This window comes from Anastrepha obliqua, chromosome 5 (genome assembly GCF_027943255.1).
Source record: "Anastrepha obliqua isolate idAnaObli1 chromosome 5, idAnaObli1_1.0, whole genome shotgun sequence".
Classification (NCBI taxonomy): Eukaryota; Metazoa; Arthropoda; class Insecta; order Diptera; family Tephritidae; genus Anastrepha; species Anastrepha obliqua.
The window spans coordinates 36,930,080-36,950,363 of record NC_072896.1 but is presented as its reverse complement, the minus strand read 5'-3'; the positions used below and the strand labels follow the sequence as shown (position 1 = coordinate 36,950,363).

The 20,284-nt window shown below is 35.8% G+C and overlaps 3 protein-coding genes across 6 annotated transcripts in view; 2 read left to right on the top strand and 1 right to left on the bottom strand.

Annotated features, from left to right (window-relative positions):
• On the top strand, window positions 1-2,265 carry LOC129248257 (STING ER exit protein). The gene is made up of 4 exons (XM_054887738.1): window positions 1-332; window positions 384-532; window positions 1,714-1,974; window positions 2,042-2,265. The coding sequence occupies exons 1-4, from the start codon at window positions 212-214 to the stop codon at window positions 2,192-2,194; spliced, it is 684 nt and encodes a 227-aa protein (XP_054743713.1). The 5' UTR covers window positions 1-211; the 3' UTR covers window positions 2,195-2,265.
• Window positions 2,266-4,041: 1,776 nt separating this feature from the next.
• Window positions 4,042-12,984, bottom strand: LOC129248256 (rab GDP dissociation inhibitor alpha). Its single transcript, XM_054887737.1, has 3 exons — window positions 12,458-12,984; window positions 5,634-6,109; window positions 4,042-5,428 (listed from the first exon to the last, which is right to left on the bottom strand). Exons 1-3 carry the CDS (start codon window positions 12,849-12,851, stop codon window positions 4,967-4,969), a joined length of 1,332 nt encoding a protein of 443 aa, XP_054743712.1. The 5' UTR covers window positions 12,852-12,984; the 3' UTR covers window positions 4,042-4,966.
• A 3,437-nt stretch (window positions 12,985-16,421) lies between these two features.
• LOC129248254 (phospholipid-transporting ATPase VB) overlaps window positions 16,422-20,284 on the top strand; it is a 62,688-nt gene continuing 58,825 nt past the window's right edge. For 3 of the 4 annotated variants that reach the window (XM_054887736.1, XM_054887733.1, XM_054887735.1), the window contains exon 1: window positions 16,422-17,116. The gene's annotated coding sequence lies outside the window, so the exon portion shown is untranslated. The remainder of the gene's footprint in view (window positions 17,117-20,284) is intronic. The other variant, XM_054887734.1, reaches the window with a different exon arrangement.

Here is a 20,284-nt window from a genome sequence, read left to right as displayed (position 1 = left end):
CCGACTTGTTTCAGTCGGTTACTATGACCATCACTAACTTTCCTAAAGATTTACAAATAAAAGTTTGACCTAGAAAAAAAAATCATAATTTGTGTTGGTGTTTCAGCTCACAAGCTTGCCAAATAAGTCGAACTTTTCTGAAAGATTGTAGAACAAAAAAAAAAGGGTTTTAAAGTGCTGTTAATTTAATAATCGTAGGAAAGTTCCAAAAATGCCTAAGGTGGTATCTCGCAGTATTGTTTGTTCTGATTCCAAGGATCAGGAAGAATACAACGAAGAAAAGCCATTAAATATCTATTATTGCCTTTGTGGGAAATTGACTCTAATACTCGGTAAATCTAATTTTCTTAAAGTTGCCAATCGATTATATTACATATTTCTAGATTGTACAATTGATATCTTGCCACTTCGGCCAACGGATGGAGCGCGTGTAATTGACGGCAAGAAACATGCACATAAACTTGCTTTCCAGGAAGGTCAAGGCCTTTACATAAAACGTGACAAAGGTTACGAACGGCAATATCGCCTCAATGTAATTATATTTTTAACCAAAACCTTTAATTAAGGGATAAGTATTAGTAGAAAAGTCGCTTGTTTCGGTAGAAAAGAAGGGTTGGCTTTCCTTTATGGCCAATTTTGTTACACGGGAGCATGGTGTTAAAGGATCGCCACTTTGTTTAAAAGCTTTTTTATTATTTATGTCAAAATTCTGCTATCAGGATATCAACGGGATGCCTCATGATGTCTCCCCTGCTACTACTTTACTAAAGCGCTTCTATACTCCTGGTCAAGGAGCACAGTAAAATGTCCAACAAGCAATTCCTGCTAGAGTGGTACGTGCAGATATTTGGTGGCGTCTCAACCAACTCCCAGGCGAGTCAGGAGGCATCTCTTCGACTACACCAACGAGGTCTCGTCTGCAATTCTGTATATAGACACACATTAAACAACATTCATCGGGAGACTCTCACCATCTTCCTAAACTCTCGACCCCCAAATGTCGTTATCGGGTTCCAACCACCACCGAATGCAGACGAAGAGATTCAGCTGCCACGCAACTTTGGCTCAATTACGGTATGGATATTGTAGCACGTTAAACTCCTATCTATCAAGAATCGACCCCAACGTACTCAATATCTGTCCGGCATGTGAAGGCACACAAGACAGTAACAACCTATACTCTTGCTTTCTTAAATCCAATCACCTTATACGCCTCTCCCTCTGGACTCTGTCGAAACACCATGTTTCCTGGTCCTAGCGTTAGATGAGTTAGACGATGGTGTCCGGTGACTACATCGCACTGGCAGGGTCTAGTGAACTGGAAAGAACAACCTTACAGTTTACTTGGTTTGAAACTGTATTCCCTACATAACATGGAATGGTTTACAATACAAAAATATGCCGGCGCTGGGCTGTCCCCCAATATTTTCGTGACTGCTCAAATGAGCGGCTCGAATTATTGACTTGTGGCATTCAAAAAGTATTTACACAATCGATAGTTGAATTGCCAATTATATTTACCTTTGATTCCGGATTTCCGGCGCATACCAATAGTATTCGGAGCAATTGTTCTGGTGACTGCGACTTTTTAGCCGGAGAAATGTTTTTTTTTTTTTCAAAATTATGGTCTTCTGAGTTATGCCAAGATTGGAAATCGCGTACAAAGCAGATTTAAGTACTATTATTTATTTATGTTTTTTCATATTTCTATAGTGTAAATATTGTAACCTGCCTTTGTACTACCGGCATGAAGCTGATTCCGATGTCACATTCATCATTCGAGGGTCGTTAGTTCGCAAGAAGATGGATAATGCGTTAGAATCGGAAGAAGTTACGACCGCAGATTCATGCATTGAAGGGGTGGGTTTTGGTGCAAGCGAAAAAATTATGGTAACGCGGCATACAAAGCACATGGGAAAATTTAGTTCGGTGACCGTCTCAACCATTGATGAGGAAGAAGATGAAATCGAAGCAGTAAGTAAATATATTTCAAATACAAATTTGGAAAAGTTTTGAAATAATTTATTTTTTTTTTACATAGCGTGAAATCGCAGATAGTTATGCCAATAATGCAAAAATTATCGAGAAACAACTACAGCGCAAAGGTGGTAAACTTACGGACATGGCGTCAGCCCGCAAGACAGATGAAGTTCCTCCGATAAAGAAAGCGAGAGGAACATTACTTGATATGTAAAATGATTTGTTTAAAAAGAAATTCCGACATCAAAATATCAAATATATTTATATTTATATAACAATATTATATTTCAATCGTGTTTTATTAGATTTCCTATTTCGAATATATGAAAATATAGGTAAACACTTCAACCTTAAAATCTATTGCTCCTTTTACTATTCACAATACTAGTTGTTTCAGCCGTTGAGGCATCAAATGCCTGCTGGCCGTGTGACAGTCTTTGGGTCTGCTTTATACAATTACAGCGGAACTGATTGCTCCGGTGGAAGAATTAGCTTTTGACTTTAACACATTGACTGCCAAGGCACTTTCAGCAAATAAGATGCTCTGGGGCCACAGCATTTTTTTTTTAAATCTCATCAGAGACGTCAAAATTGGAATTTAGGGTAGTGCTGGTAATATTTTCTGCTTAGAAACAGGCAGTTTTTAACTAATTAGTATGTCACACACATATGTTCGACGTGGCGCCTACCGACTTTTTTTAACTCAGGGCCATGGCGGACATATATGCACGACAAAAACATGGGCTAAACATCAAAATACATCGTCGTCATACAAGCTCTCATTCGTTTTGCAAAAACAAAACAATTGGGAGTATGTTGTTTTTGCAAACAAACACCAAACAACGTTATATGACGACAATGTATTTTGATGTTTGAATCCGTTATTTTTGCAAACAGAAACAAGTCAAAGCTTATTACATGCTCAGTAAACAAGAAGACTAGATCGCGTTATATTGGTTGATAATATTTGTGTTACGGAATGTCGAAAAGAAAATTTTCTTTTGAGCCACTATAACCGGAATTTCATGGGAAGCCATATATTTTATTATTGCAATAAAATCATATTTATCGTCAATCGTTGCTGTGTGACATGGCGAGAGAGAATAATATTCGTGTCGGACATATGTGTCCGACGTGGCGTAAACCGCATAGTACAGTGTCACACATATATGGCCGACATGGCAGTCAATGTGTTAAAGATTCTGCCTAACCGCTGTTAGCCGTTATTTAGTCACGATGTCGCAGTGCGTTCGCAATCAGAGCGTACATATTTCAAGGCCAAAGACTCGAATGCAACTATGATACTTTTCGTAGAGTTTGTTCATGTTACTGTTGCGGTAGCCCTTGCTCTCCAAGTTTCTTGGGTTTACCGTTAGTTGAATTAGACCAAGACGGTAACTACTTCGCTCTGCCAGCTTACTAAACTGTTACAACAACAACAAATGATAATATTGAATTCCTCGCAAAAAGTTTGCACGATAATCCGTGTCCGTCCGTTTGCATAGTGCGACTACCCTAGGACTTCCAAAAACTATTGCAAAATATTGAGGAAGGATTTTAGATTTCACCCCTTCAAAATTCACATCGTGCAAGTGCTTAAGCCTAACGATTACAATTTGCGTAAAAATTTCTGCGAGACAATATTGTAACGATTTCTTATGGTAAACACTAGCTTTTAGACTGATGAAGCCTATTTTCATTTAAAGTAAACAAAATTGCCGTTATTAGTCACCTAAAGGACAGAAGCCACTATTAATACACCAACGATCGATTCACAGTCCCAAAGTGACAGTTTGGTGTGTATCGTCAGGCAGTGGAATAATTGAACCATACTTGTTTGAAAGCCGTCAAGAGCAAGCAATTTCTGTGTACGGTGTCTCTAAGCAGCTAATGCTAAAAGAATATTTTTTACCAATAATGAGAGAACATCCTCCCTTCAGTATACACACATGGTTTCAGGAAGATGACCAGAAAGAGCATGGTGATACCAGCGAACTTTTATTCGTCATCAAATTTTGCCACAGGGTGTCCTGTGTATTATGAAAGAAAAACACGTTAACACTTTTTAAATAAATCCATTTATTTTTAAAATGCCAACCTTTATTTTAAATACCGTGTTTGCATATACATACATGTGTTCGATCTGATGTCACAAACTTCCATAAGTAAAACATGATTTAATAATGTTGCAGCGATTCCCATAATCATATATTTATATAATTTTTGGAAATCTCTGATGCACTTCAAGCAAAATTGTGATATACATATATTCTCAATTCTTACAACAAATTTTCAGTTGAAAAGTTTGTTTGGTTTATTATTGTTACTTGAGACCCACTGCAAATTCAATACTCCATTTGTGAAAACATAAGATTTTCGAATGTCGGTTACTCGTGCCCTGCGCTTATTATACTCGTATTATATTAGTGGATCAAATCTTCACAATCGCCTGTTTTTGTTTGTTTTTTAATTGCATTCAAAATTCAATGTGGATGGTTATATTCAAATGATAAAATATTTGTTTCTGTGCAAAAAAAAAAAAAATATGGAAACACGTTGACATACGGCGGTTACAGTTTTAGAAAAGAAAATATTGATAATACGTTAAAATGAAACTTTATCTATAATGGAATGAAAATAATCTTATTGGAAACTAAATTTAAAAGGAGCTATTGCGTTCACACAAATATGGTGAATGTGCATTATTTTCTCTTGTGATATTTTTTGGTTTATAATGAATTAGCAAAGATGTTTTATAATAGGCGCAATATATGTGTCAAGCTTCCATATTTTTTTCACCTTTTATTAATATTTCGCTGTAACAGTTTGGCTGATTTAAGCATTTATAGTAATATAGTAATGTGATTATATTTTTATATCATGCGCAATTTTGATTCATCTTCTTTCATCAGGACATAACTTTTCTGCGACTATATCATCGAGGACAACAGATTCTGTCTCTAGTAAAAATGTTGGTGAAACGCACTTACTGATCCTCATCGCCGAGCTCGTGTTTAATTTTTGAAAAATCGAAGTCTTCGCCCGTACCTCTCTTAAAGATATCCAAAACGTCCAAACATGTTGTCTCGAAGTGCGTAGTAGCATCATACGATTCGGAAATGAATATCTGCGAATCAATGCCATCGTCGATTGGCTCCAAATAATCAGAGATTGTAATGAACTTTTGTGCAATGGGTTCAAGTAAGTCTAAACCTGGTTTTATCTCATTTTCTGGTTGATCAGTTTCGACAGTAGTCGACACCATGCCAACAAACCAGCCCTTGGCTGCTACCTGATGAGTATAGCTGACGAGAGATACATAAATGTCTGATTTACGTGAGACTTGTTTTTGTGGAATGATTATTTGGGTAGACAAGGCGTCCTTGGTGTTCGCAACTGGGTGGTCCAAAATGCATATGCAACGAATTACTTTGCCCTTCTTGCGTACCTATATAAAGACAATATATAATTAGAAATGTTTCTGGGGTTCGTGAGGTTTAAATCAGGGAGCCTAAAAACCAAATTATTAGATTTTTTTTAAATATGAGATAAATATGTCATAAATAGCATAATTGCCCATATTCGTTGATCTCAGCACAAAAGCGATAACATCCCTAGGCCCCTGATCTAAATATACACTGTGTAATTTTTACCCGATCAGGCACGTAGCTGGGGTCACAATAGACCTGCTTGCATTTAGCGACTTCATCTCCGGAGCGTACACCCACTACTTTACCACCTTCACCCAGAAGGATTTCGTCAATGGGCTTATCTAGCATATAAGTCCCGCCATAAATAGCTGATAAACGTGCGAAACCTTGGGGTAATTCTCCGAGACCATACATGGGGTACAAGTACGGTGACTTTCCATACCGTGCCAAAGAGTCTGAGTAAAGCTTAATACGACGAATGGTATTCGCTGCCGGCTCATTCAAATACTCGTCATCTCGGAAAAGTGCTAACGCATGACCAGTAAAATCTTGTGTATTCTTATCCAAGCCAAATTTGTCGTATAGAGCTTGCATGTTTGATTTTGTTGGATCGAAGTCTTTCCAAGTCTTTGGATCGTCTTCTTTGAAGTCCTGCACATAAACTAAGAAGTTGCGGAATCGACGTTTTTCAAACATACCTATAATATATAAAATAAAAAATATTATTAAAATTAAAAAAATGAATTAAACTTTAATATTATTGTAAAATTCTGGGTAAAAATCGAGACTTTAATCAAAGGACTCTTACAATTCCTGGATTTCTAAACACATGTATACAAAAAAAAGGGTGACTATAGAAGCCAACGAAAGGGAGCCATATCGCCTTATATCTCTTTTTACCTCGATCGTGAAAACACCACACCCACCATCAACCTGTTTGTTAATACCACAAACAAAAGCCTACAAAAGCTAACAGTCTCTGCCACGTTTACGCCAGTATGCCAGTATTTGTACCAGTAAGGCCGCGGAGGACACAATAGTTTTGTTGTTCCAGAATTTAATTACCCAACATCATCTAGAGTATATTTCATCAACACGGTTCGAGTCTACACCCCATTACTTCGCACCGTAAGGACTGGACTAAACAAATTCAACTACAAGACACAAATCTATAATTAGTTTAAAATTGATTCATCCTTTATCTGCTGATTATTTTTTATTCTGTTTTTCTTTTCCTAATATTTGAGTAATATTTTATTTTTATTGTTAAGTTACCTTGTATTGTAATATTTAAGAAAATTTGTAAAAATCAGCTTTGAGAAATATTTACGATAAAATCGTTCTTCTAAAATATTATAATATAATTGAAGTACTATTAAAAAAAAACCTAAGCTAAGACCAGGTACAAATAAATATACAGACGGAATATTTTTTAAAAACCTTTGCCAATCCCCTTTAATTGTTTTGGGCAAACAAAGAGAATCCCAAAGATGTTTAATACGATATCTCTATCAAAACAAAGTTTAATACGGGCATACATATTTATTCCTGTGTGCTTAAAACTACAGGGGTGCCCATAGGGTGGTCTCCTTTTCCCCTTACTGTTGAACTTCTATATTTCACACCACCAGAGGGAGTTTCATTTTTAACGGCATAAGTCCATGTAAATGCTCCTGGAGTTCAATCCTTGGCCGGATAAAAATACGGGTCGTTCCTGCAACGTAAAACGGGAATTCTCTTGATTTCTTACGCAGATTACTGCCGAGCCATCATGATCTGCAAACGTCTAGCAGGAAAATCCTGGGGATGTAGCCCAAGAATCCTGAGATATAATAGATGTACATCATGATAATAAGACCAACGATAACATATGGAGCTTTCGCTTGAGCGACTTACAGCTGCGATTGCGATGATATTTGAGCTGACACCGCTCCATATAGTTATTTAGCAATCAGCCAAGCATACCCTGTTGAATATTACCAGGAAAGCCTTCGGGAGAGGAAAAGTGAGAGGAAGAGGAATGTATTGCCATTCTGAGCGACAGTCAGGCGGCACTCAAGGCTCTATCATCCTGTGAGATTAAGTTGTCACTGGTCCTTGAGTGTATAGATAAACTGAATCTACTAGGAACGCACAATCGTATCTGGCTAATTTGGGTCCCAAGCCACGGGGGTATAATTGGAAACGAAATAGCAGAAGCATAGGCGAGAGAGGCTGCGGCCTCACCACTGATAAGACCCGAGCCCTTCCTTGCTATGGGACAACACATCACTAAGAAGCTTACGACATTCTCACAGGCCATTGCAGACTGCGAAGATGGTTTTCTAAGCAGCAACAGTAATTTTCTCATACCCTTGCATATTTTAGAATAGGGCTTTACAGGACACTCGTGATAGACATAATATTTTTGTTCCAAATATAATCTTTATTTATGCTATTCAAATCATAAAAATTGTTCGCAAGAATTGCAAAGCTTGTAATACGTGCAATGACGAAGCAACAAAACACATGCAAGAAAATATTTACAATGTTGCATATTTCCCTGCAACACAGTGTTGGAGAACAAATACGGCTCTGTGCTAGCTGTTTATTGTTTGTTTTAAGGTTGTTAAAATTCTGCAAACGGGGTAGCCGTTTTATAGTACAGTATTTATTGCATTCTAAAATTATATAAGACATAGAGAATCTCCCTAGTGAGTTTCGTAATTCTCATATGGGCTTTTACTTAATTTAAAGTGTTTTCAATGTATGTGAAAGTTAAACAGTTTTACGTTGTTCATGCGACTTCGTTTTTACCCGCTTAGGGCAGTATTTCTAAGAATAAGAATATTGCTTTAAATTTTATTTAGCGTACTTTCAGGCGGGATCCTTTGAGAACCAATGGAATTATACAACAGCAAGTCAAAAAGAACGTAATGCACTACCGCCAAATCGTATGCAACTTTGGATTCAAAAGAAATATTGTGTCTTACTCACTACTCGCTAGGAGGTTGGTGAATCGAAAACAACTATATATTTAGGTATATATAAATATATATATGTACACATAAATATATATACAGTCCTGTGCAAAAAAAACCGCACAGCTAATTTACCCTATTTAAATTTCTATAGCTTGAGTATAAAGCTTCTTGGCGATAAGTAGCTTTATTTGTGTATAAATAGAACAGTTTTGAATTAATTTTGTATCATAATTTAACCAATAAGTGAAATAGTTGATACGTGGCAAGTGTTAATATCAAAAATATGCCAAGATCGAAGCAAATGGGAGCTGTCGTTAAGGGGCGAATTATTGCACTATCACAGCAAAAATTATCCGTACCGTCAAATTGCTGCTAAAGTAGGCTTCAGCAAATCATCTGTTGCCGATTTTTTAAAGAAATTTGCAGAAACGGCTTCAACGGAGCGAAAGAAAGGATCTGGACGACGAAAAAAGACGTCGCCTGCTGAAGACCGGATGATTAAGCGGATGTGTATCCAGGACCGTTTCAAATCTTCGGCAGACATCAGGAAGGAGTTCTTGGATGCAACTGGCGTCGAAATAGATTCATCTACTGTGCGTAGGAGATTGATAAATGTCGGTTTTGTAGGAAGACATCCCGCAAAAAAGCCGTTTTTGAACGAAAAAATGCGTCAAAAACGATACCGATGGGCCAAAACTCATGAAAACTGGACTGTCGAGCAATGGAAGAATGTGATTTTTTCGGATGAATTCAAGTTTAACCTCTTTGGATCGGATGGTATCCACCATGTGAGGCGCAGATCTGGCGAAGGATATAAAACTGGATGCATACTGCCTACTGTAAGACAGTCAGTTGGTAGAATGGTATGGGGCTACTTCAGCTATGACGGAACGAAAGCACTGACTCTTATTGATGGTCGGGTGAACGGAGATGCTTACATTTCAATTTTAAATAGGCATTTAATACCTGTCATTGAGGAGCAGTATTCTCTAAGAACGGACGTTATATTTCAGGATGATTCTGCGCCATGGAACCGATCTCACAAAGTAAGTTATGATTTTTGTTAAATCTTCCGAGTTTTGTTGTTTTAATGTCGAATCAAAAAACCAATGATTTATTCCTTATTTGTTGCAGGTAAATGAATTTATGGGAAAAAACGGAATTGTCCAATTGGAATGGCCCGGTAACAGTCCCGACCTAAACCCAATTGAGAACCTCTGGGCCATTGTAAAGAAGCAGGCAGCTGAAAAAAAGCCGAAGAACAAAACTGACCTGGATAACATTATAATGGACACTTGGCACAACGAAATTTCAGAGGAATTGTTGCAAACCCTAGTTACACCAATGCCGAGACGTATTAAAGCGGTAATTAAGGCGAAAGGCGGTGCGACCAAGTATTAAAACTTCAAATTATAACATTTATAATGAAATAATTAATTTTGTTTTGAATTAATTAGCTGTAAGATTATATAATAAGGATAAACTAATAATAAAACATTCGTTATTGATTATGCTAAAACAAATAAAGTATGAAAATATTAAAAACACGTATGAAATTTATTGATTTTATTTCATACTTTTGTATTAAAAACACAATGGAATATAACCACATTCAAACATATTTGATAAAATCCATACTACTTCAAAAAATGGAGTTTTCAGACTGTCCGGTTTGTTTTGCACAGGACTGTATATATACCTTTATATACGCTTACACCCTTTCTATTTGTGTGGCAGAGCTCCTCTTCCTATTTGTGGCGTGCGTCTTATGTTGTTCCACAAATGGAGGGACCTATCGTTTTAAACCGACTCCGAACGGTAGATTTTTTTCGAAGAGCTTTTTCATGGCAGAAATATACTCGGTGGTTTGCCATTGCCTACAGAGTGGCGACCGCTATTAGAAAAAACTGTTTCTTCATTTTGGTATTTCACGGAGACTCAAACCTACGTTCTCCGAATTCCGAATGGTAGTCACGCATCAAACCATTCGGTTACGACGACCACCACCATTACTGTTAAAACAACAACAACAACAACCGCGGAAATTAAGTTGATGAATTAAGCTAATTTTGAACTGTTGTCTTGGTAAAAATTGTCAAAGAGGTTTAATCAGACGATTAGATACGAGGCAACTAAAAATAAATTCAATGTTACGATATAGAGGAACCGTAATCTGTCAGTGTAAAAAAAAATCATGTCTTTCCTTGCATTAAATGGAGGTAGCCACTTATAAACCTTCGCTTTAACAATACCACATAGGAATCAATTTGCCTTGAATTCGCTCATATTGGTCCAGTAATGCTTTAAAACATAGTAAATTTGATGCCGAAAAGAATAATTGATTTGATGAAAAAATAAATCAATAAACTATTTACTTTTCCTAAATGCGTTTAAGCGAGTATCATTGCTTTTAAATCAAGTTAATTCATTGAATCAAATCATTGGATTGCGAAATTATCATATATTAACTTAAACTTCTTATATTTAAGTATTTTCGTTTTTCCACATCAAAATGATTAAAAGCAGTTATGCGTTTAAACGAATATATATTTGTATACAATAAACAAAGAAGGTGACTCAGGAAATATACGCAGGGGAAAATCAAATAATAGCCTTTTTAGCAGAATATATAACATAATTAACAATTTTCCATTTTTTAACTTTTAATTGCACGGTTTACAAGTTTCGGGGTTTTTTCTTTTTTTTTTAGAGAATGAATGCTACAAAATCCCAGAAATTTAATTACTGTCTAATATTTACTAGTAAAGAGCTCTAATGGAGATATTAGCAGCCATTTTCCTTTTATAATTTTTTATTTATCTATTTTTTACTTATCAATTTGAAATATCCCAAAACATATCCAAGAGAACAGGTCGGCGTAAAATATGTTAGCTATATATGGTTTCTATATTAACACGATAACCCGTTACGCTTACAAAACACGGCTGAAAAATGCATCACTCAAAAGCAATTGGAACCGTAGCTGATTCTAACGAGTTCCAATTGGGGTTAGGGTGGAGAATTTTCGAACATTTGTTTTTCTAGAATTTGTTAGCGAAACGGGAACTGCATATTCTTGTCTTTATGTTATTTGCTAGGTAAATCTACAAATTTGGTGGCACTAGACCAACTGAAGCAATCACATATATGTTTTTTTTTTTTTCAATTTAGTGTACTGAATGTCAAAATTCCCATAAGGATATTAATAACTGAACAAAGCAGCAAATAAGAACCAGGTCCCTTTTGCAATCAAAACACAAAATACGCTGCTCTAGTCCCACTACCTTGAATAAATTCGCTTTGGTGCTTCGCTCTCAGCTCGAATGCCAAAGATAAAAAATTTACTTATGAATCATGACTAACGAAGTAGATGCTTTTGTTAGCCAGGTTATAACTTTGTGCACGGTAAGGAAAATTACAACATGTAAAGAAAATATAAGATTACGATATTATAACTTTAAAATTTTCCTACAAGAAAGTCAATTTTTTATCCACCCATAGTAGCATCTCAATGAAAACTCAATTTTTTTTGAATATGCACCAATGCTTTATGCCACACATATTTAGTTTGCAGCTCTGATTACATTGTGTAGGTAATATGTGATATTAAGCATGCATTTTCATTTACTTAATGCCAAATTTTTGTAGATTTTATCGGTTTATCGTCATCTCTAATCTTTAAAGCAATTTATGTACCTGCCGGTGATTGAGGAAATGTATATTTATTAATATAAACATTAAATAATATGTTATGGGTGATCGCCGTTTTATCTATCGCTATACCTTAATATCACTTTTTTTGCAAGTCATAACTAGGTCCGACATATTTTCTTTTGCATCATTTGCTGCGCTCTGGTAGAATTAGTTTCACCTAGCGATCCTACTAAAAGAGTTCGCCCCTCCCCACTCCAAAAAAAATATATATATATATCGTTATTTTAATGGTCGCCGACAATACGTGTCACGACGAATTGTCAACGACAGTGCATAATGGAAAAAAGAATACGATGACGAATAAAACAATTAATTTGAATTATTTAAGTTTAAAACTTTCTACATTGCTTTATAAATGGTTCCACTCACCCATTAAATCTGAGGCTAGGGCCTCTTTTTGATCAACTGGGACCTTGGCAATTTTCCCTCCCTTGTACACATAACTTCCTTCAATGGATTTAAATTCAAGATAGCGGGTCACACCCGTATGGATAAGCAATTTCACCAGTTGACCATTTGCCATAAGGAACTTGGGTATGAGATCAACATTCCAATCCCGACCGCGCCCATACTTTTCACCAGGAGCTTCAACGTCATAGCGTTGAAATAATTCTTCTAGCGGTGTAATCGAAGCGGATTCACCTCCATAGTACTTATTGCGGTCGATATGCAAGACCTTTTTGCCTGACACCGAGAGCATTCCACTTAAAATGCATTCCTTCAAACCGGTACCAAGCACAATTGCATCATATTCTTCATTCATCTTAAAAATAAATACCCTTTTTAATTACAAATATGTAGTATTTTAAATAAATAAATTTTTCTCTAAAACGATTCCAATGCAAAACCGAAGACCACTTTTCGTCACCAGCACTGTCGAGCGTTCAATGAAATTTTCTACTCGTCAACGAATATTCGTAAATGTATTGCAAGTGGGAAAGAGATATCACTATTTACATGTAATGACTGGACGCATATTTCGTTTCGTGTTCCAGAGCTGCCTTGATTAAACTTAAATAAAAATAATGCCGCACCTATACTATAGAACGTCGACGAACATAAATGGAAAACATAAAAAACAGTTAAACTCGCTTAAATGAATTTCTTAGTGAAATCTTGTTTACCTTTTTTTTATAATGAGAGAATGCTAGCTTATAACGAGAAGATGTAAATATGTTTTTCGAATGCACACATTAATAATGAGATGTATGAATTCACGGGCGGCCGCCGTAGCCGAATGGGTTGGTGCGTGATTACCATTCGGAATTCACAAAGAGGTCGTTGGTTCGAATATCGGTGAAAGCAAAATTAATGAAAACATTTTTCTAATAGCGGTCGCCCCTCGGTAGGCAATGGTAAACCTCAGAGTTTATTCTGCCATGAAAAAGCTCCTCATAAAAATATCTGCCGTTCGGAGTCGGCTTGAAACTGTAGATCCCTCCATTGGTGGAACAACATCAAGACGCACACTACAAATAGGAGGAGGAGTTCGGCCAAACACCTAACAGAAATGTACGCGCCAATTATTTATTTATTTTTTTTTATATGAATTCAAATTGATAATGGGCTTGTTAACTTCTGAAAACACACAGAGTTGCAAGCACGTCTACGCGAGGAAATGGAGGCTGCGGGCGTCAATGTAGATTAATATTTGTTCCAGATAGAAGCTGAGGCCTTTTGAGAGAAGGCAGAGAATGTGCGGCCATCACCAGAAAATGACATGAATATGATATGGCTGCAATGTCGCAAATGTCGACGTAAATATCAACGCAGTGGAAACTCAAACTTCAGTAGTAAAGGTAAGAAAAGGCACGAGGGTTCGAGAAAAAGACCCTACTTCATAAGAGCTCTAAGAGATTGCTGGAGAAATACGGCTACGTAATCCATGTAAAGTTTGGAAGAAGTGTCATTGTAAAACATTGAATAGACACAGGAGATGCAAAGCCAACTCGTCAAGTTGTACGTCGAGTTCCACTAGCACAGCACGAAGAAGCAAATCAGATAATCCAAGATATGCAGCAAAATGGATTTATTGAACAATCAATAAGCCCGTGAAGCTACAGGTTGTTCTGGTTAAAAACGAAGATAAAAGCACCAGATTTTGTATGGATTACAGAAAGCTGAATAAAGTCACGTAAAAGGACTAGCGTTGGGGCAGTTTTTTGTGATGGCATTCGTATTATGCAACGCGCCTGAGGGGATTCCTCTGGAAAACGTGTTTAGTATATCTATATGGCATCATATTTATGGGTAAATATTCTGGCAACCTCTTACAAGTTTTTAGCGCATTACCGCTGCGGGATTACGATTGAATCCGAAAAAGTCCTTTTGTTTAAACCATAAGTCGCATGACCAGCAGGTTACGGTCTACCAAACCAGAAGGCTAAAACCGTTGCTACGGTTTTTGTGCACAACTAAGTGACTAGGTTTGAAGTAGGCTAATATAGGCATAGTACAAAGACGCTCTTTCAGCTGGTGGAACGCTTTCTCTTACTCTTTGTCCATACAAAAGCGTAATTCTTCTTGATGAGATTCTGGAGACTCAGGACAACATTTTCGAATCCTGGAACAAAACGATTATTACACGTACACAGCTCTAGAAAGCTTTGCACTTCATGCATATTTCTTGACGGTAGTCAATCATTTACTGCCTTTATTTTCTCTTCGACTTTGTTGACGCCTTCTATTATCCCCTTATGCCAAAGATACGTAACTTCTCCTCATCACGTGCTCCATCAGACGCCCAAAATGAGCTGGTGCGCTGCATAATCCGAATGGCATTATAGGAATATGCCACAACCCATCTCCTATGCTGAATGCTGTCTTCTCACGATCGGAGCCCTCAATTTCCACCTAACAATAACCACTTTTTAAATCAAGCGTTGGAAACCATTTTGCCGAATAAAGGATCGAGAATGTCATCTATCCACAGCAATGGGTAACTATCCTTGTTCGTGACTTCATTCAGCTTTCTGTAATTCACACAAAAACTGGTGCTTCTATACTTTTTTTTCAACCAGCACAACCTGTGAGCTCCACGGACTTATTGATGGCTCAATTACTCCACTTGCTACATAACTTGGATTATATGATTTCCTTTTTCGCACTTTCCGCTATCAACTTGGCGGGAACTTAACGAATTAACTTTGCGTCTCCTGTGTCTATTCGATGTTTTAACGATGGCAGTTCTGCCAAGCCTTCTACAATTACCGTTGGATATGTAGCCGTATTTTTCTAGCAGTATCTTAGCTTTCGTCCTCCCTAGCCTTCTTACTTCATACAAGTCCTTATGAAGTTGGAAGTTTTTTGTTTTGCCTCCTGGAATTCTTCGCTTATCTCTTGTGGTCCGTTGCAATTTACTATGGCTTCTGCAGGCCACCATTTCCTAATCACAGCTCCTTTATCCAGAATAACTGGTGACTTGAAATTATTTAGTAGCCCTATTGGAACCCTCGTGCCTTTTCCCGTCTTTACTAGGGTTCTTCACACGATTATATATGTCGTCTCCTCAGCAGCTTCTATGATCCATACTTCACCTCTTCCACAGTCTCCTTCACATAGGCCCATATGACTGCTTCAGATTTTGGCAGAATCCGTTGATGGTGACGATGGAATTAACCAAATACAAAAAATTATACACACACACAAAGGCTTTCTTACATCGACGTCTTCCGTATAAAAACGCAAACAAACTGAATTTGTAGGCTTTATTTTAATTTGTGCTTTTACAATTCAACTCACGGCACTTCGTTTTGATTAGTTTGATTATCTTAAATCTCACAAATCCCAATACTATCAAGCCATTCACTAAATTTTCACAAACATGTAATTTTTCCTACTTTTGTTTGTTTTGTATTGCGAAGGAAGCTGATGTCAGACTTGTCAAAATCGCAAAAGATAAAGTAACTGTTTTTTAATGGCGCCACCTTTATACTCAATTCGCCTTGCTCATGTGTATAGCAAAATTTCAGGGTGTTTGGATCACAGAATAATAAGGTGAAATAAAGAAGTTGGATGAAAGTGTTTAAACGACGATCACTTCAATGCAAGTGACTCACTTTGGATTTCCCTGAAAATATGATTTTAAATAGATTAAACGGGAGTGCTTATGTCGGTGAAGCTCAATTCAATTCTTTAGTAAATTGCCTCTGTGTAAATCAGTCTTAAATGATATACTGCAATTAGTGCTAGAATTTACTGGTGGAGTCGCTCTGTTAGTGGTAAATTTAGACGAAAAAATTGGTGAGAAACTGGCAAACTCATGATAAACGAATGTGAAAGGAATTGAGATACCCACCCTCATCTATTTATCTATCGTTCTTTGACTGGTTGAGATGTTTTGGTCGTGTGCCTTTTTATTGAGACGAAGTTTAAAAGACGATGAAATTATCTTCAAAACAAGTATTCGTGAAATTCAGTAAAATAATAAAATAAAATTTACATTACCTATTAGTAGATTTTAAAGTGAGAGATTTATTAAAATTAATTAAAGCTGAATATAGTTTGAAAACAGTTGCTGTTTCGATGTTGATGGTGTGTGTTGCGTTTTGCTATATTATATGCGGGAGTGTGTCTTATATATATGTTTATATTGTTGTCATTAAAAAGGGGAGAAATGCAGTGGAATGCAATTTAAGACACAAAAAAGTAACAAGTTCGATTGTTTTACCGCTGAGGCCGTCCATTAGCTAATATAGTGACGTTTGTGTTCAATTAAAATACTAATTAACCCCAGGCAATGCAAAAAATATAATTAACGAAAAATCGTGCGTAAACCAAGAAGTGCAATTATTTAGAGTGAAAAAATGTGTAATTTGATTGAAATTTGAATAATTTTAAGTGAATGCATGTGTATTTTGCTTTCAAATAGGCATACAGAGAAAAAATCATTGGAGTTCAGCTTAATAAAGTTCACATACGCGAACAAAGGTAGAATTAGTGGAGTTCGAACAATTTCATTAATTGCGAAATTTCGATTTTGCTTGCGTTGACAACACGAATACCCGAAAGAACAGACGCTTTGTGTGTGTAAGTGAAAGAAATAATAGAAATAATTTTCCGTAATTTTTAATATAAATTATTTAGTCTGCTAAATATGCACACATTATGGAAGGTTTTATGCTAATGGCCCATACTTTGAAAAAAAAGAGTTGTAAGAAAGATAGAGATAAGGGAGGTCACACGCATTCTAAAAGTGAAAACTCCACCTTCAGAAAATTTATGTTTTAAGTTATTTGATTTCAAAATTTGTAAAATTGGCCAACATTTCTCGTATTTTGGTTATTTCAACAAGAAGAAGTTCTACCAGATGTCTTAAAAACAAGCAATATAAAACACAATTGGATATAATAAATGAATAAAAATACTAAACGCTATGGTTTATATATATATATATATATATATATATATATGCTCGTATATATATATATATATATATTTAAACGGGTAATTATATAGAAGAGCGGCCCTTCAGAAAATCAATATTTTTGTAAAATTTTTTCAATGATATCAATAAAATGTATTGTAAAAGAGTGTTTAAGATCGGGGGAACTATACTTTTATGTAGGATTTACTGTTAATATGAATATCAAATCCGGCGGGCGACACAACAAGAATTACCGCTTGAACATTATATAAGTGTTTTGAAATGTTGTCCAAGTCCGGCTACGCAATCCACAGTATTTTTGCGTAGAACTCCTTTTCGCGTGGGCGGCCTTCGGCCGCGCTTCAAAAAAATAACCCTCATCAGTCCAACTCCGGCTACGCAATTCACAGTACTTTTGCGTAGAACTCCTTTTTGCGTGGGCGGCCTTCGGCCGCGCTTCAAAAAAATAACCCTCATCAGTCCAAATCCGGCTACGCAATCCACAGTATTTTTGCGTAGAACTCCTTTTCGCGTGGGCGGCCTTCGGCCGCGCTTCAAAAAAATAACCCTCATCAGTCCAACTCCGGCTACGCAATTCACAGTACTTTTGCGTAGAACTCCTTTTTGCGTGGGCGGCCTTCGGCCGCGCTTCAAAAAAATAACCCTCACCAGTCCAACTCCGGCTACGCAATCCACAGTATTTTTGCGTAGAACTCCTTAAACACTCTTTTACAATACATTTTATTGATATCATTGAAAAAATTTTACAAAAATATTGATTTTCTGAAGGGCCGCTCTTCTACATAATTACCATATTAACAGTAAATCCTACATAAAAGTATAGTTCCCCCGATCTTAAACACTCTTTTACAATACATTTTATTGATATCATTGAAAAAATTTTACAAAAATATTGATTTTCTGAAGGGCCGCTCTTCTATATAATTACCTTTAAACGTTTCGGTTTATGTGTATAAATGTATAGGGTCGGGTTTATTATAATGCGCCATGGACAATTTTAATCAAAGTATATCTAATGATTTATTTAATGAAATTTGGTGGAGATGATAGGAAGTGGTTCCTTTTTAACTCCCAATATTCCGGAAATATTTGTTTTACCGTTATTTTGCAAAAAGTGCCTTCGGGCACTTCATTATAGTTTGGCACATTATAATATGCATTCGAAATATATCTATGAGAATACATTTATCAATATCATCACTTTCCAATTTTAATCAAGGATCACTCTTCATTGGAATTGACAACAGTATAGTGTTGCCGTATGTAAATAAAAATAAAAATATAAACAAACATTAAGTTCATTCAGTTCAGTGCTGACGATGCACAGTGGTCCGACCAGAAGGCGTTGGCGGACAAAATTCAAAAACTCATTTAATTAAGCTGAAAATATATATTTAGGGGTTTTAAGGATCAGTGATGACGAATCTGACCTTAGTTTTAGCAAATTTTAAATTCATTGAATACTATAAATACATTTTTACTTCCGTAATTAGCTGGTGAGTTCATTTTTACATTATTCACGACCCCAAAGAGTACCACGTGGAGGCTTACGGTAAGGTTATTCTCTCCTAATTTTTTTTTGTTTTTAGATTTTTTTTATTTTTTATTTTTTTTTTTATAATTTTTGTTTTTTAATTCTTAAATTTTTTTTTATTTTTAATTTTAAATTGTTTTTTTTTTTTATTTTTAATTTTTAAATTTTTTTTGTTTAGTTTTTAAATTTTTTTTTTTTGGATATTTAGTTGTTTTTTTGTTTTTAATTTTTTTTTTATGATTCAGAATCCTCGGTTTATGATGAGCTGTTTTCTGAGGCTGGATCATTTTTCAAATTTAAACGCGCAAGAACCTTTTTTGAAAATGGTTTTGGCTTGTTTTTCGGAACCTTAGTTTTTGATATTATAACTACATCTGATGAACAAAGCAAAGCATTTAATAATTTTTTTTTTTTTTTAGTTGTCTCTTAATGCTGTTGGGGTCTGTGATGTCTTTTACACAAAATTGCCATATGTAACGTTTTGCCTGTGGGTAAATGCACAAAAGTTGCATTATTTTTAATTTGCGCAACAGGTTTCAGTTTGAGATCATAGCTGAAATATGTGGCAACATCACTCATGTTGATTTCAAGTGGACCGGTGTGGACCACTCGAAAAAATGATATTTAAAAAAAAATTTTCGAAAAATTTTTAAATTTCCAAAAAAAAAAATTGGATTTTGTACCACAACTTAAGAGAATTATTACTGTTTCCGTTAATATATTCAATTATCTTTTTTCTTTTCAATATTTGGTTAACAATCAAATGGTAATATTTATTTGCAGACATGAAAATGAAACTCTTGCATGAAGTACGATTTGCATACAATTTCATGTTTAAAGTCAAAAAACTACAATGAAAAATTTTTTAAATTAAGTAATATTTTCAGAAAATCTGCCTTGAATATTTAAGAAAACATCTGCATTATCAAATTTTTATTTCAAAAATGTTGAAAAATTGAATTTTGTCCGGCCGCCGGACCACTGTGCGATGGCGTGCGGGTTATTGTGCATCTTTGCTACGCGCGTAGGACGTTTTAATTTTAGGTTTAATTGTTATGGATGGCATAGCCGGGAGTTGAGTGTTATTTTTTGAAAGACAGCCGAAGGTATTTATGAAGCCTTTTATATCATTCCTTGCAAGTTTCGATGAGTTATATTTTAAGTGTATAACATAATCCAGATAATCGCACGGTTTTTATTCCGAATTTCTTCCTGTCACGCTTCTTCTATAAAAAACAATGTTTATATTTTCATAAATGTTTCTCAATTCCAAACT